Source organism: Amphibalanus amphitrite, unplaced genomic scaffold, assembly GCF_019059575.1.
Source record: "Amphibalanus amphitrite isolate SeventyFive unplaced genomic scaffold, NRLGWU_Aamphi_draft 000763F_arrow, whole genome shotgun sequence".
In the NCBI taxonomy this organism is placed as follows: domain Eukaryota; kingdom Metazoa; phylum Arthropoda; class Thecostraca; order Balanomorpha; family Balanidae; genus Amphibalanus; species Amphibalanus amphitrite.
Window position 1 is genome coordinate 13,904 of NW_024882257.1, and position 14,622 is coordinate 28,525.

The 14,622-nt window shown below is 50.9% G+C and overlaps 1 protein-coding gene across 1 annotated transcript in view; it reads left to right on the plus strand.

Moving 5' to 3' along the window:
- Window positions 1-1,675: 1,675 nt before the first annotated feature.
- LOC122365781 (thrombospondin type-1 domain-containing protein 4-like) overlaps window positions 1,676-14,622 on the plus strand; it is a 110,115-nt gene continuing 97,168 nt past the window's right edge. The window contains exon 1 of the mRNA XM_043337312.1: window positions 1,676-1,806. Within this exon, the coding sequence (XP_043193247.1) occupies window positions 1,784-1,806 (23 nt within the window). The 5' untranslated portion in view covers window positions 1,676-1,783. The remainder of the gene's footprint in view (window positions 1,807-14,622) is intronic.

Sequence of the window (14,622 nt, forward strand, 5' to 3'; positions counted from 1 at the left end):
TAAAACGATCGTCAAAGTCTGACGTTCTGGACGTAGCATACCTATGGCTGGTCGCAAAATACGACATGGCTTGTTTTACGACCTTGCTGATGCAAGTGCTATAGGTATGTACCTTGCGCACATACTGCAGGATTTTGGTTCTAACGAGATTTTGTGAAGTTACTGGCGCTCGGCATACCTGTAACCCATAGATAAGGCGGACTGTCTCAGGCCTGCCCCCACCTGTAATCCAAACAGGGCTGTCCCAGCCCCACCTCCCCAAGACAGCTGTCCCAATCCAAGACCGCCGTCACAGCTCTAAGCTCGGGAGACGAGCACCGAGCACTGAGTGTCGCTCCCCAATAGGCAGCCGGTACTTTTAGAGAGTGAAGGACCGCACTGCCGCCGCCGGGTTACAGGCCTTGAGACGCGGACAGTCGAGACACCCCTCGCTGCTGCGGCTGTGGTTGTCAGCTGGGATTGTAGTAGCCCTGGTGCGATGCGAGAAAACATGAGATTTGCTCAGCTGTTTAGATCTCTGATCAGTAAGCTGATGTGAGGCAAGGTGTTTGTTGGGTTATTTTTTTTTTTGAAAATGTCTGTTTCTTTCATTTTAGATTGATACCGTTCTTTTTATAATCGATATTACAGGACTCTCTGTTACCAAGGCTTGGCTGTGTACTAGATTCTTGTTATTGCATTTTTATTATCAATCTACTAGCACAGAAATGCACCAACCTTGATCATGATCAGTACACGAGTACCCGTATTCTGCAAATTGGCTTTACTCTATCATTTTTTTTCCAATTCAAAAGCCGATGTGCAGAAGCGGTCATGACGAAGTTACATTGAACGCTCTCATGTCTGCAACCAAAGAGCTAATATAGGTGAAGGATAGGAGCCATGAGTGTTGTATCAAAGGATGTTGGAATGTCCCCTGTCTCGAGTGTCCACTGTCTAGTGCTCCAGGACCAAGATGCACGAGCACTTGCAGCCTGCAGGGTGCTTCAAGTGACACTGTCGGTAGTGCACTGCCGAAGAATAAAGTTGGAGCTAACATGCTTCCCTTCAATAACTCTTGCATTTACGCCTCGGCTTGAAATTGCGAGATATTTTCCCTTTTTATGTTATAGGTAGGCATTAAGATAATATGCTCATGGCAGTTCAAGAAGGTGCCTCACATAAAAACTCCGCTTAAAAAGTATTTGAACAGATACATTAATAATTAAATGAATGAATGAATGGTTGGATGAAGCAATGAATGAATGAATGAATGAATACCTTTTATTTTGAAATTTACCAGAAATATGAACGGAAAAGAAGACAAATCGTCGTTTTTTTGTCCAGCTACTGCACGGTTAACTGCAAATTACCTTTGCGGTAAATTCGCGATACTATCATCCATCTCGTAGTCTGAGTCTGAGTCGTTCTTGACTTGCGTCAGTTTGTGGTGTCGTCGGTAGATGGCAGTGCGATCGGCCGGACCTCCCTCTCACAGAGCCGACTGGCCGTCGGACCCTCAGCGGCCCGGCGGACCCTCGGCGACGGCGGCGGCGGCCAGGGGGCGTGCTTCGGCAGCTCGAGCTCTCGGCGCGGTCCGCGCGGGCCCAGGTGGCCGCGCCGCCACCGCCGCCCGGTCAGTCGCGCGCCGGTGTCGGTGGGGGTCGCGGTGGTGTCTCCTGAGCGGGGTCGGACCGGGCCATGCGCCAGGCCAGTGTCGGCTAGAGACGCCCGTTCTGTCGCCTGTGTACGGAGAGTGTCAGTCTGGTGTGAGGGGTGAGAGGGGGCGGAGAGAGCGCGCGCCATGAGGCCGTTCGGAGGACCCAGGTGAGTGGCCGCCGCCGCTGTGGGGACCGCTCGGGGCACGGGATTGTATGAAGTGGTGAGGTCCAGTAGCTGGATTTTCCAAACCACCTCTTTACATTGTGTTCTCCCTGTGCCGATTGTCACACCACGCGACGTGCCTCTTGACATTGACAGTGGGCGTTGGACCTGCAGCTTATCTAGCCGACCGATTTATGGAGCGTTTAAATCGGTTTATGCCATGCACCCCTGGTCCTGTCCCGTGCCGGCGCGCTGTAACCGGCCCCCTCTATCGAGCTGTGTTGCTGAGCGGTGCCGGTCCGATAAGACGCTCTCGTACGGTGGCGCGATACACGGCAGGACAAACCTGTTGAATGTTGATCCCTGCACACAACCGGCTACCGACGACGGGGTGGGCCTCGTGCGCGGCTGGCGAGGTGGCGGTGTGGGGATGTCCCTCAGGGAATGTGGCGAGGCAAATTAATTTTATCGAATTAATGCCCTAGTTTTACAATTTGGATGAATTTCATACCTTGCCCGGATACGATTCAAACATCTCTCATGGATTTGACAATCGGGAATATCAACACACGACTCAAACAGTGCTCTGTATGAAATGGCTAAAGTGTTTTTTATTGTTAACAACTAGGTAATTGGATACCGGAAGGACCAAGGTCAAGTTCATCAGTATGTTAAAATTATTCATTGTTTGTTCTATCTAATGCATGCTTAGTTTGCATGCGTTAACCTACTAAATTTACTTTATTACGTGTTTACGGTTAAACATGACGCAGTTAATTTGCATACGGCAGGAACATTAATTTACCGGTAGTCTTACTTGCAACATAATTACTATCATTAAGTTTGCGAAATCCATAACTGGATGATCCACCGATGCTTTTATTGCTGGCGAGACTATTAACCATTCATTTTATTCCCCGGGGGCATTCTCGAACACCTCGTGAAGGTCTGCCTAGGGACGCTGTGATAAAATCGCAGCTGATTTGTTGCCACTTATTTACGGCGGCATCCACTGTCCGCAGATAGCTCGGTTCATTGTAGCGACTTATCAATGTCTGCAACGTTCTAGAGAAAATAGGTTACAAAGCTGTGGAATCGGGTGCGTCTATCCAACTATTTATAGGTTAAGGTACCGCATAATTAAATGCCTAAAAGCTGCCACCCAACAGTTTAACGGGTCAGTAAATCGTTGTTTGAAACCACCACGGGACCAAACAGTGCCATCACAGGTAACATACCACTGGCGGCATTCCCACGGTATAGTTGCAGCGATGAATGCACCGTAGACCAACAATGTGCACTAACTAGATAATTAATTTGCATGTTCCCAACCAATAAATGCCGACGTATTGCCACAATGGCCGCAGTACAATGATAGCTCTTTGACCATTGTTCCCATTCGATCCATATTCATGAGTGAACCGAGACATTTAAAGGTTTGCCACGACTGTCAGATCTAACCGGTTATGTTAATCGGCTGTCTGGCGTGGGTTGTGCTTAGTCGTATTGTAAACACCCTGGGAATCGTTTGTCTAGATAGTGTGACTTTGGGTAGGTATTGGTTTCGATCTTCTATAACTGATAGTTAAAGTTCTAACTTTTTTATTTTGAAGTTCCGTCCAATTTTGTTATGGCGTCATGTTTTCATCGCGTAACTATTTCGTGAGTTTGCTGTTTGCCTGATGCATATCGGGATATCGGAATGCTACGTTATTTCTTATCTTGAACGATGCTCAACATTGACGGCGCTCATTCATACGGCGGAATGGTTCTTTGATCAAACTTTGATGTCCGATAGCCCCTTCGTCGTCTCAAGGTGAAAGGCTCATTTGCATTTGTTTTATATGTAATAAAGCAATCAGTTTTTCATTTATTCAGAAACTTAAAGCTTTATAGTTTAAAACTGTATTTAGATTATAGGTAAGTAAGATCATGTGCATACTTATGTTTTGCGTGAATTGACTAACACCGCCTTATTTTGCTCTCTCACTATTAGCGCTCTATTCTTTCGAGGGGCTGCCATGAGCTCCTCCCAGTCCAGCGCTGTCATGTGCAGTGTGTGCAGTGCGTGCCGCCGCCGGGCCAGTAAGTTCCCCGGTATCACCCGTCCCTCTCCACCCTCCGCGGTTCCCCGGTAAATTACGGATGGCCGCCACCTCCGGCGGGCAGAGAGAAGTAGCCATCACGGTCAGCTGGCGCCACTCGCTGAACAATGCCCACCGACAGCCGCTACCACAATGCAACAATGCCTCGGCGAATGCAATTAGAGGTTTGCGCCGCGTCATTGGCTCAGGTAGCCCGGTCGGCGCGACGCGACTGTGGGTCGAGCGCCTACCGGTGTCATTGGGTGGGCGCAGGGCTGAGGGTTTAGCGTGAGCTAAGTGAGACTTCAGATTGGATAAAAAAGCGTGGATACTGCGGATTATAACGTTTTACGCTAGAACGAGGTGTATATGAGACACAGACTGATCGGTCGTATTTTTGTGAGAATCTATTAAGCTTTAAAATGTTTATAGTAACATATTTTTAGTGCTTTTATAGGGTGCTGCGCTGGCCCAAAACCTTCTCTACAGTTCGTTGATTGCATGTCGAGAGATGGGCAACGCACAATCGGCGTTGCTAACTAAGGATCAGTGATAGATCTCTACATACTTTCATAGGCATGCTTGTGAAAACGTATACATTTAAAGGAATGACCATTGGCTGTGTGGATCGAGAATCGTGTAACTTATTCCATTTGATCGTGGTGATCTTGTATTTCCAAATGGTAACAGGCCAGCTATCTCTGACCCATCTGGGTGATTTCCAGTCTGCCTCCCCTGATATCGCCATTACCTAACATGTGTTCCGTCGCCATTACCGACATGGTACACGGGGGATAACGATCGACAAGGCAGCTAACGCGACCCGCCCCGTGTCGAACCTCGGACAAGATACCTATCACCCGCACCCTATTCCACAAGCTGACAGTGGCGGTCCCACTCCGAAATCACGCCTAGGGTTCACACTGAATCTAACTGAGGTGAGAAAAAAAAAACACAGGAAGGTTCGGTGGTGATTTCAACTAACCAAATCAATCACACCGCCCAGTTTCCCTGTAGCATATTACTGCAATAAATCTTGGTCAAAGTTCCACCAGTGACGTAATATGACTTGACGTCACTGGTGGACAGGGGACATCCTTTTCTGGGGACGGCGGTCGATGGACGGTCATGTCTGTTCAGCCCAGACTGCGTGGAGACTGTGGGCTCTGTGCAGACTGCGTGGAGACACGGAGGAGATCCCGCCCTGCAGGTGGGCTGGCTCTGTTGGTGCTGAGTCGGGGATCGGCTGGGGTAACCCATGGTCCCATTCTGCAAGGGATAATGAGAGAGATGTTTGTAAACTAGTGAGCGAGGCCCTGTTTGGTAAAGCCGATATGATGCTCTGTTATCGAGTCAGCTGTGTTTTAAGTGCATCTGCGCCCGTGCTGGCGGTTTTAGAGGCTCGCACGAGCGGTAGAACAATGGTGAGGTCCAGGGTCAGAGTCACTGACGCGCGGTCATGAGCGCTGAAACCACAGACGTGGTCCTGGAACCGCGGCAGCGTACAGCCTGCGGGCCTGGGCATGTGCGCAGTATTTATCATTGAATATTTTCATTCTGAAATGGCATGAGCATCCGTCGGGAAGCCGCCTATTTGTGATCCCCAGTCGTGTATGTATTTGCTTCCATGAATTGGCGGCCTTGTCAATAATGATAACAGCGTCCATTGCACTCTCATAGGTGGGTCCAGAAAGGTGGTCTGGCACGCTACGGGGGCATACCCCAAAAAAGTGTATCCAAAATAAAAAAGCTCTGGATTTCGCTTCATTATGTACTGTTGAGCGGTTTAGAACAAACTTTTCCGAATATTAGTGGTTTGGTCTTCTCTCTATTTAAGAAAAAGGCAAATTTTTTCGATGTCGGGCGTTGCGGGGGGGGGGGGGATTTGCGCCAGATGCCCCTCCCTCTGGATCCGCCAGTGGGCACCATGCTTGAACCGTATTGTTTAGGAGACTGCTCTGATTCTAATAATCATGCCCTTTTTGCCTGGAGCATTGACCCTCTGAAACTGTATAGTGTAGGTATCATTCAAAGTTTATCATTGATTCTCCGTAAAATGAAACACATTATGCTTCCGATTAATAGCATTCAATCGTATCAATCGCGACAAATTAGTGTCACTGGGTCTCATCATCGATGTCAATTAGTGCAACAAATGAAGGCCAAGCCACTGATTCATGGAATTCGCTGCAGGTTCGCATCAGCTGTATCAACTCGCGGTGTGCGAACATTCCCACATCGACCGGCTCATCTGGCGGTGCAGTCATCCATCAAATCGTTCAATCAGCTCACCATAATCTCCCAACGTGCTGGTCCCTGGCCATCCACGATTAAGGGATTGGGGAGAGCGAGCCGGGGCTGATCTTCAGTCAGTGGACGCCTCTGAGGCCGTACTTCATCACTGTGGATTATCCGTCGGCCGTTTGACACCTGATGGTGCTCTGATGACCCGCGTGCCGTCCTCCCGCTGCGCTGACCCGGCCCCGGCGCAGGCCGGGCGCCGTGGGTCGTGCGGCACCCCGGCTGGGCGGCCTCAGCTGCAGAGCGCGAACTACAGTCGACCTGCACAGTGCACAGTGCACATGGAAAAGGCAGCGGCCGCTGTTTGTCGATGCATGCTCCATGGTCGGAGAGGAGTGGGAACTTGTATTGCTCTCTCTCTCTCTCTCTCTCTCTCTCTCTCTCTCTCTCTCTCTCTCTCTCTCTCTCTCTCTCTCTCTCTCTCTCTCTCTCTCTCTCTCTCTCTTCCCCTTCTCTGATTCTCCCTCCATCTCTCTCCCTCCTTCCCACCTTTCTCTCTCTGTCTCGTCTCTCTCTCCCTCTCTCCCTCTGCTATAAGTCGAGTCGTGGCCCTGCCGCGGCTTATATGGGTAACTCGAGCACCCCTGCCGGGCGGCGGTGGCTCTGGCCGGGGGTGCGGCTGCCGTCTCTTTCACCCAGGGGCGACGGTGTTGGTACCCGTTACAGCGGACAGTACCGGTCTTCCCGAGTGCCAAATACAGACTCTGAGTCACCCATGAGTTGTGACTCGGTCGGGCAGAGTCGGTTGAGTCTGCCGGGTGAGTTTTAGGATCGATGCTATGACAAGAGAGTCGCTACTTCGTGGTTTGAGTCAAACCAGGCACGAGAGCGGGTATTGTCTGGCTATTTTTCACTTGCCCGAGAAGCGTTACCGGCTGAGGGCGCTGCTTAGAGCCAAGAAGTAAAGAATAAACCAAATTAGATCTGACGCTTTGATCATGAACTTACTTCTCCTTTAGTCGAGTCAGGCCTGTTTGATCCATGAGTCGCCGTTTCTGATTGCATACTATTGCACACATTACGTTGATTTCACTGAGATGGCACTCGTGTCATTAAGCCTCTACCCTCTCGTCAGGGCTGCTTCAGTCACATGAATAGCCGTCAGTTCCCGTCGAGAGGACCTCGCAGACCAGCGTGTCTCCTCAGGCGAATCCCCGTACGTGCGGCGCTGGTCTGAGGCCGCTGTTTGACCCCGTCAGGCGCGACCTTCCGGTGCGCTGGGCGGCTGTCAATGCAGTCCGAGACAGGTCCGCCCACGGACGGCGGGAGGCGGGCCGTCGTCCCTCATCAGAGCCGATTGTCCGCGTCTGACACTGCCGCCGACCTGTCAAACGAGCGTCGAACTGCGTGAGGAGCGAACGAGAGGAGAGGATGAGAGGACTGGGCTGCGAGGAAGCGAGGGCAGGGACAGGAGATCTGTGACTGGGTATGGGAGATGAGAGAGCGTATTTCCTGGTGGTTACCATGGATTTTTCAGTTGTAGGGGAGAGTGGGGTAAGATGCCCAGGGTGGGAAAGACGCCCCACCCCCTCTAGCGGCGAAACAAAGAATCGAACCTGGAAATTAATGTTCTTAGCGTAAAGCGGAAGCCTGCCTTGTTAACTGCACAAAAATTTGTGAGGCTCAGTTGGGCAACGGCTGGCTGGTGATTGCATGTTTTTTATTTGCTGCTTTCAAAAAATATTTTGGTGTCAAAACATTGTAAATATCAAAGAAGGTAGATAATTTTTACGTCCCTTGCTATAGTCGTGATAAATTAACATGCGTGTACTGTGTCCCAAACAGTTTGTTTCAGGGTGTAGTTTTATGGTTAACAAATTGTACTGATTTAATGTTACCTCGGTACCTTGGGGTAAGATGCCCCCTGTCCTGATGGGGAAAGACGCCCCCTAAATCCGTAGGCTGTCCTTCAAGCAGCCCGTCAAATCATTTATTACATGCCTGTGATGAGAGACAAAAGCCGATCTGGGACTATTGAGAGTCCAGTACGGTCGGGTACTCCCCATGCCGGTCTCTGGGCCCACACAGCGACTTTTTGGGCGGCATCTGACTCTGAGAGCCCTTACGACGGCCTCTGTGGGCCACATTATTGGCTCCAGGGCCCCTCACGACATCCTTTGAGGGCTCCCACGTTGGCTCCACGGGCCGCGCTGGCATCTGAGGTCCCCACGATGGGCTCGAGGGCCATCAAGCATCATGAAGACCTATAAGGGCACCACAGTGGTCTCCGAACGCCACCACGGAGGCTTGTTTGGCCGCGCTGGACTATGATGGCCCTAACGATGACCTCTGAAGCCTCTTACGACTACTTTTGAGGGCCCTTACGATGACGTTTGGTGTCTACTGCAGGCCCGAAGGGATTACTGATTCGTTCAGGCGATTCACGTGCCCATTTATGTCACTTATAGTGCAGGGGGCATCTTACCCAACGCCAGGGGGCGTCTTTCCCACCCTGTGGGGTAAGATGCCCCCTTTCACTTCTTCAGGAAAATGCTTAATAGCAAAAAAAGTTATCATATTTCAAGCACGAAAGTGTGATATTTTTGGAGAAAAATGATGTCGGCTTCCGTTGAAACTACAAGTTTTTGCTTTCCGATCGTCATTTTCGAATAATATATGACATTGTAAAACCCTGGGCATCTTTCCCCACTCTCCCCTATTTAGACCGCAAGATATGTAAAGATTGGCTACATAGCATGATTGCTTTGACCGTCACAAATCTTGCAGCGTTAGTAGCCAGTTTGGGAGGCCAATTTTTGTCGCACAAGCAAGAACCACTCGTGCTACTATGTATGAAATTACCGTGGTGCCAACCGGTCTGGCTAAGTTCTGCTCATTAATTTGAATGAAGCGGCCATTATTGTTAAATTCCTGTCAGCTAATGAACTTGTATAATATTTCATTATTTCAGAGACGGTTAGGCGAAGGTTACAGTTGACCTTGCCAGCTGCGGCCAGCATTTGTGCGTGTTGCAGGTATTTGAAACCGCATTTTAAAATGCACTGCTCCTACTATGGCCAAATTATTCCCTGCACATACTTGCGTGCGTTGTTATACCCGTTTTTGATCCCTAACCAGTGATTTTTAGACCACTGAGCTGATGATGGTTACCTGTGCAAACCACATCAAAGGTATCATTGAACAAATTTGATAAATCGAATTTCAGCCACCGCGGTTTCTAGCTATATTAGAACGAGTATTCGCTCTCAAAAGAGTGCCTGACGCCATACCACCAGTGTCCAGTTCCATAGGAGCATTATGCCCAAATAGGCTAATTAAAAAGTCCGTTTCATTATGGAGAGAATCATTTGTCAGCTAGGTATTCAGCTGATGATGAGCACAAACGTTTGCTTACATTTTTCTTAACCGTATGAGTACTTTTTTTGCAAAGTTAGTTTTTCTGCTTTTGCGAAATCGATTGTAAAACCACATTCTATCAGTGACAGTCTATGCTTTGCAGCCACCTTGGAATATTTGTGGAGAATCCAAGCCCCGCCGAGTGAATTATTGCCGTCTCCGCCCCGGTCATCGTGTGACCGTGGGACCGTCCCGCCGATCTCAGTCACTGACTGCAGCTCAGTCTCCGATCCCTTTAGCTGCCCGCTCAGACCTGCTGATATCGCCAGATGCCCTCCGATAATCCGCCACCATCAGCGAACTGCTGCCAGCACACCCCGGCCACCGCCTGTTTACTGACGCCCGGCGACGAACCCGGCGCGCCGCCGCGACCATTGTGGCGCACCGCGGCGACCATTGTGGCGCGCGGCGCGACCATCTGTGGACGGGTGGCGACGATTACGCGGCGGTCGTGGCGCGCCGTAATGGTGCTGTTTTGCTGGGGTGCGCCGGAGATGCCGCGATCTTTTATGGGCTGCACGGGTTTGTATCTGGGTGTGATCTATTGAGGGCTGGCGATGAGCAGAAAATTCGGTGGCAGTGATGGCTAGCACTAAATCATGAGGAGTTGTGCTCAGTTTTGCTTTATTTTCGCGGTGGCAAAGGAGCGGCAGTGGTCTTTTGTACCATGAATTTGCCATACAAGTTAGGTGTATGAAACTGGAAAGGTATGACGAACTTTAAGTATCGCTAATATTTTGTCACTCGAAGAGCTTTGAGGTCACCAGTCGTACACGTTGCCTTTTCGAAAAACCCTTTTCCGTTATAAGCCTATGATCGAATAAATGTAGGCGCTGCAAATAACTGAGATTGAATGGGATCATTGGAGGGACATGTGCCTTCACCTTTTGTACTTCGGCAATAAAAGGACGTATAGACATTTCCGGAATTTTATAACCACCAGATTGTTTGATTTAGGCTACAGGTCAGGTCCCGATATTGGTACTGATTCTTTGACGATGGATTATATTTTCCTGACTTTAATCAATTCATTCATTCAAACTGGATATAGTCTTCCAATAAATTCGGCCATTATTCAACCGGTCTTCGAAATCTGGTAGAGGCTCGAAGTGAAGACATGCTGATGTCGTGTGAGCGAGCCATGACGACGCGTCATGGCGTGTCGTGTCCGTGCTACTGGCTGTATGTTGCAGAGCTTCGCCAGGTACTCGTTATCGTGATGCAACCACACATCGCTTCTGATTTCGATTACGTCCCTGTGACAACAGCCCTCAACTTTATTATGTGAGCTTGCATGTAAGCTGGAGAGAATGACTGGGACTGCGGCGTCACCTGGAACCGGCAGCAGGAAATGCGAGCTCACGGAACGGGCCGAGTCGCGGCCACCTGACCGGGTCTCGACCTTGGCGCCACAAATACAGAGAGACTGCCCGCCGCGGTAAACTTGGAATATCTGTGTGTGTTCAGCCTTCGCATGGTAACCTGGGTGTGGAATGAACCGAATCCTGAGCTTCATTTGCCTTATCATTTGGCTAGAACTCTGAGTGAATAATTCGTTTCGCTGACGCTTGCTCAATTTTCGTTTCTCGTGGATATTTATGTAGATGAAATTGACCATTGCAGAATGCCCCGGTACCAAGTTACCATTGGAGGGAGCCGGAAGCCACGGGTAGCACCGAGGCTATCAGTGTGCTGTATCGCACACGGCAACATGAGCCTGTGATGTAACAACCCGCCCTACAACCCCAGACCATAACAGGCTTTACGGGAGTGGTCAGCTGAATCTGTACACTACACAAGCTGGCTGACTACTCAGTCACAGTCACTCTGTCGACAAGCAGACCAGTCAGATTTCAGCCATTCAGTTTGTAGTCCAAGTTCCAGTCTCCTTGTCACAATTGCCCTACGAGTACGGCTTTCTTGTCCGGTCACATTTAACCAGACTTACAGCCCTCCTCTTCTTGGTGAGTTAGGACGTGTAGCCGTCAGGCTCAAGCGTCCGATAAGGAGACTCACAGCCGCAACCACGGAGATCTAGACTCTCTTTCGCCACCTCCTCTGCGTGCGCGTGCCGTTCTGAGGTGCCGCTCCGTCGCGTTGCGCCGGTGGTGGCGCGGGTAAGTCACTTCTGACGCAGTGTGATGCATCATCATCTCTGGCCGGGTGATCAGGTGTGTGGCGACTGGTCGTCCTCTGTTGGTAAACAGGCAGGCTGGAGCTGGACGTTCACACACGCAGAGGGGCGGGAAGACAGGCGGACGGACTAGCGAACAGACGTGAGGACAGATGGGTGGGCGGAGAGACAGGCCGGCAGGCAGGCTGACAGACAAGCTGACAGACATGCAGGCTGACAGACAAGCGGGCGGGACGATAGGAGGACAGACGGACAGAGAGCGCACCGCTGACAAATTGCCGCCTCACCCTCACACGTCGACACCCAGACGGCGGCGATCTATAACGGCGACAGAAGCAGAATAGGGCACCAGAAGAATGGCGGATCAGTGGAGTAGATTGTGAGGTAGCCCGTGTGACAGCAGGAGGTGGTAAACAGACGTGTGCGTGCGTTTTAATCCAGGGCTGGCCAGGATACAGTGATGCAGTTGAGCTGTGTCGATGCTCAGGATCAAACCCACCACGGCCAGGTCAGAAGGTGGCCCCCGTTAGTCACAAAACGCCCCTGCCCGACCCATCCTGCACGTGCCGACAGTAAACAATAGAGTGCTACCGGTGCACTCGCCCCTTGCGTCGGCGGATTAGGCGGAATCTCAGTGGATTAGGCGGAACATCGGTAGATTAGGCGGAATCTCACAGGATCTGCGGCCGGTGTATCGTCGGTCGGTATCAAACCGACCTCTTGAGTAGTTGATCCCGCAATAATCTGTCCGGTTATGTTGGCGTATCAGTGAACACGCCGTTTCAAAGAGGGGCACCTGAATGCTGAGCAGTGGGCTGATTATTTGTTGTACGGAGTCACGGACCACGGCAGAACTGTCGTGCCGAGCTCGATAGCCTGCCAGTGCGGATGACTTTGTCCCCGCAACGCATTCCGGTACGATATTGCTACATTCATAGCAAAATGGATTGTATCTTCATTTAGCACATGTCTCCGTCAAAAGGAAAATGCTCAGCATGGTCGTCATCTGCTTCCTTCAATTCCTCTCATTTAAGCATTATGTTTTTTTTCCAAACTCCCTCCCCGCTTCCCTCTCATGCCCCAGACGGCGCACATAGTGCCACCGACCTTAGCACACATACGGTACGCGCTCCTGGCGCGGCCCGGGTCGGCGCCAGCGCGCCATGGGCCGTGTCACAGATCCACCACTCTCCGTCGAGGCGTCGACGATGGATGGATGAGGGTACATTCAACTGGAACGGGCCGCGAGCGGCGGCCGGCGCACGCGCCAGCCAAGGCCGCGCCGGCGTCAATGAGGCCGATTTGCATCGGCGCCTACTTAGGGGCGCGCGCGGACCGTTTGCATTTCAGATGCGGCTTGTGTTACCCGCTGGAGGTGGGGGTGGGGGGGGGGTGATACTGTGAGGGGGCTGGGCGGGTCGGAAACCGCTACCGACGACGGTCTTACTCGTGTGTCGTTTTATGGTTAATGATGTTTTTTTGCGATTGGGTATTCGTTTTCAATCCGGCGGAAGCTCCAATGGTTGTTTGTGACTTTTTTGGTAGTCGGGTCCCTGCGTTCGCGCTAAGTTGATTTTGTTGTTCAGCTAATAGAGATAGCATGTCGCGACCTCAGCACGCACCTTGCATTGCCACTCAACAGGACATTTATTATCGACGCACTGCTATCAGTGGCTATAATCAGTACTTCACAATGCACCATGAACATATGAAACGTCTTCGAACATGTATGATCATCATGTTGTCGATAAAAGAAGCCGATCATTGTCACCGGACTCAGGAATTAAGTAGGTACGATTTTGTTAATTGAATTTTGATGTAATCATTTTGTTCGTGCCCGTTTAAAGAAGCCAGATTCAAGGACAGGATGTCTGTGCCCTGGAAACTTTCTCATGAGGTCGACTTGCGTCTTGAAGGTTGTGGTTGATTATCAATAATCACGATACCTGCTGAACGCAGGCATAGTTGGGCTTTGGGTTGGCGTATGATCAGGGGTCAGGTCTGCGGCTTACCTCCATATTCGTGCTTCTCTCCGTGATTAAGATTTATGCAGTCGGGTCTCCTCATCCCTGCTCCATGTACTTGTAGTTAAACTCCAATACTCCACACTGAGCTCATGATCTCTAGCCATCGCGACGCTTCACGTTTCGTATTGCTCGGTGTCCTCCCGGCGGGATGCCACAGCTGGTGGGTAACGAACCCGCGCTCCAGAGCTCTACACTGGACTCCATGGAATGGACCCGGTGGAATCCCAGAGCTCCGGCTGTGATTCCATTAGCGACTGTATAGTGACTGACCGAAGGAGGTTTCAATAGATTCTCATATATGCAGTCTTTCAGTCAATTAGTTAGTCAATCGGAAGCTGTGTGGCTCCTTGAGCAACCCACTCGCTGTAACCACAGTTTCGTCGGTGAAATTTCTAAGTCAATCACCTCGAAAGGTTCTTTCGGTCTTCCGTCCTGTGTGATCCAGTCACTCAGTCTCAGCTCAGTCAGCGACTCAGCTCAGTCGCCATTTGTGACTCCCCGGTCTGGCCATGTATCCCCCTCGCGGTGACGTATTCCCCTCACCCCAGTCTGTGTTCCGGCGGCGGGCAGGTGTGAAGGACGAATCCCATGCGGTCGCTGTGTGTACAAACAAACAGGGCGGCTGACCTCAGAGGCGGCTCCACGGCTGAGGGCGGGCGACGGAGAGCCACCGGAACGGGTTACCGAACCGGTCCGCCCCGCCAGCCGACCGGGCCGCGTGGAACGAGGCGGAGAGGAGAGGAGAGGAGAGGAGAGGAGAGGAGAGGAGAGGAGAGGAGAGGAGAGGAGAGGAGAGGAGAGGAGAGGAGAGGAGAGGAGAGGAGAGAAGAGAAGAGAAGAGAAGAGAAGAGAAGAGAAGAGAAGAGAAGAGAAGAGAAGAGAAGAGAAGAGAAGAGAAGAGAAGAGAAGAGAAGAG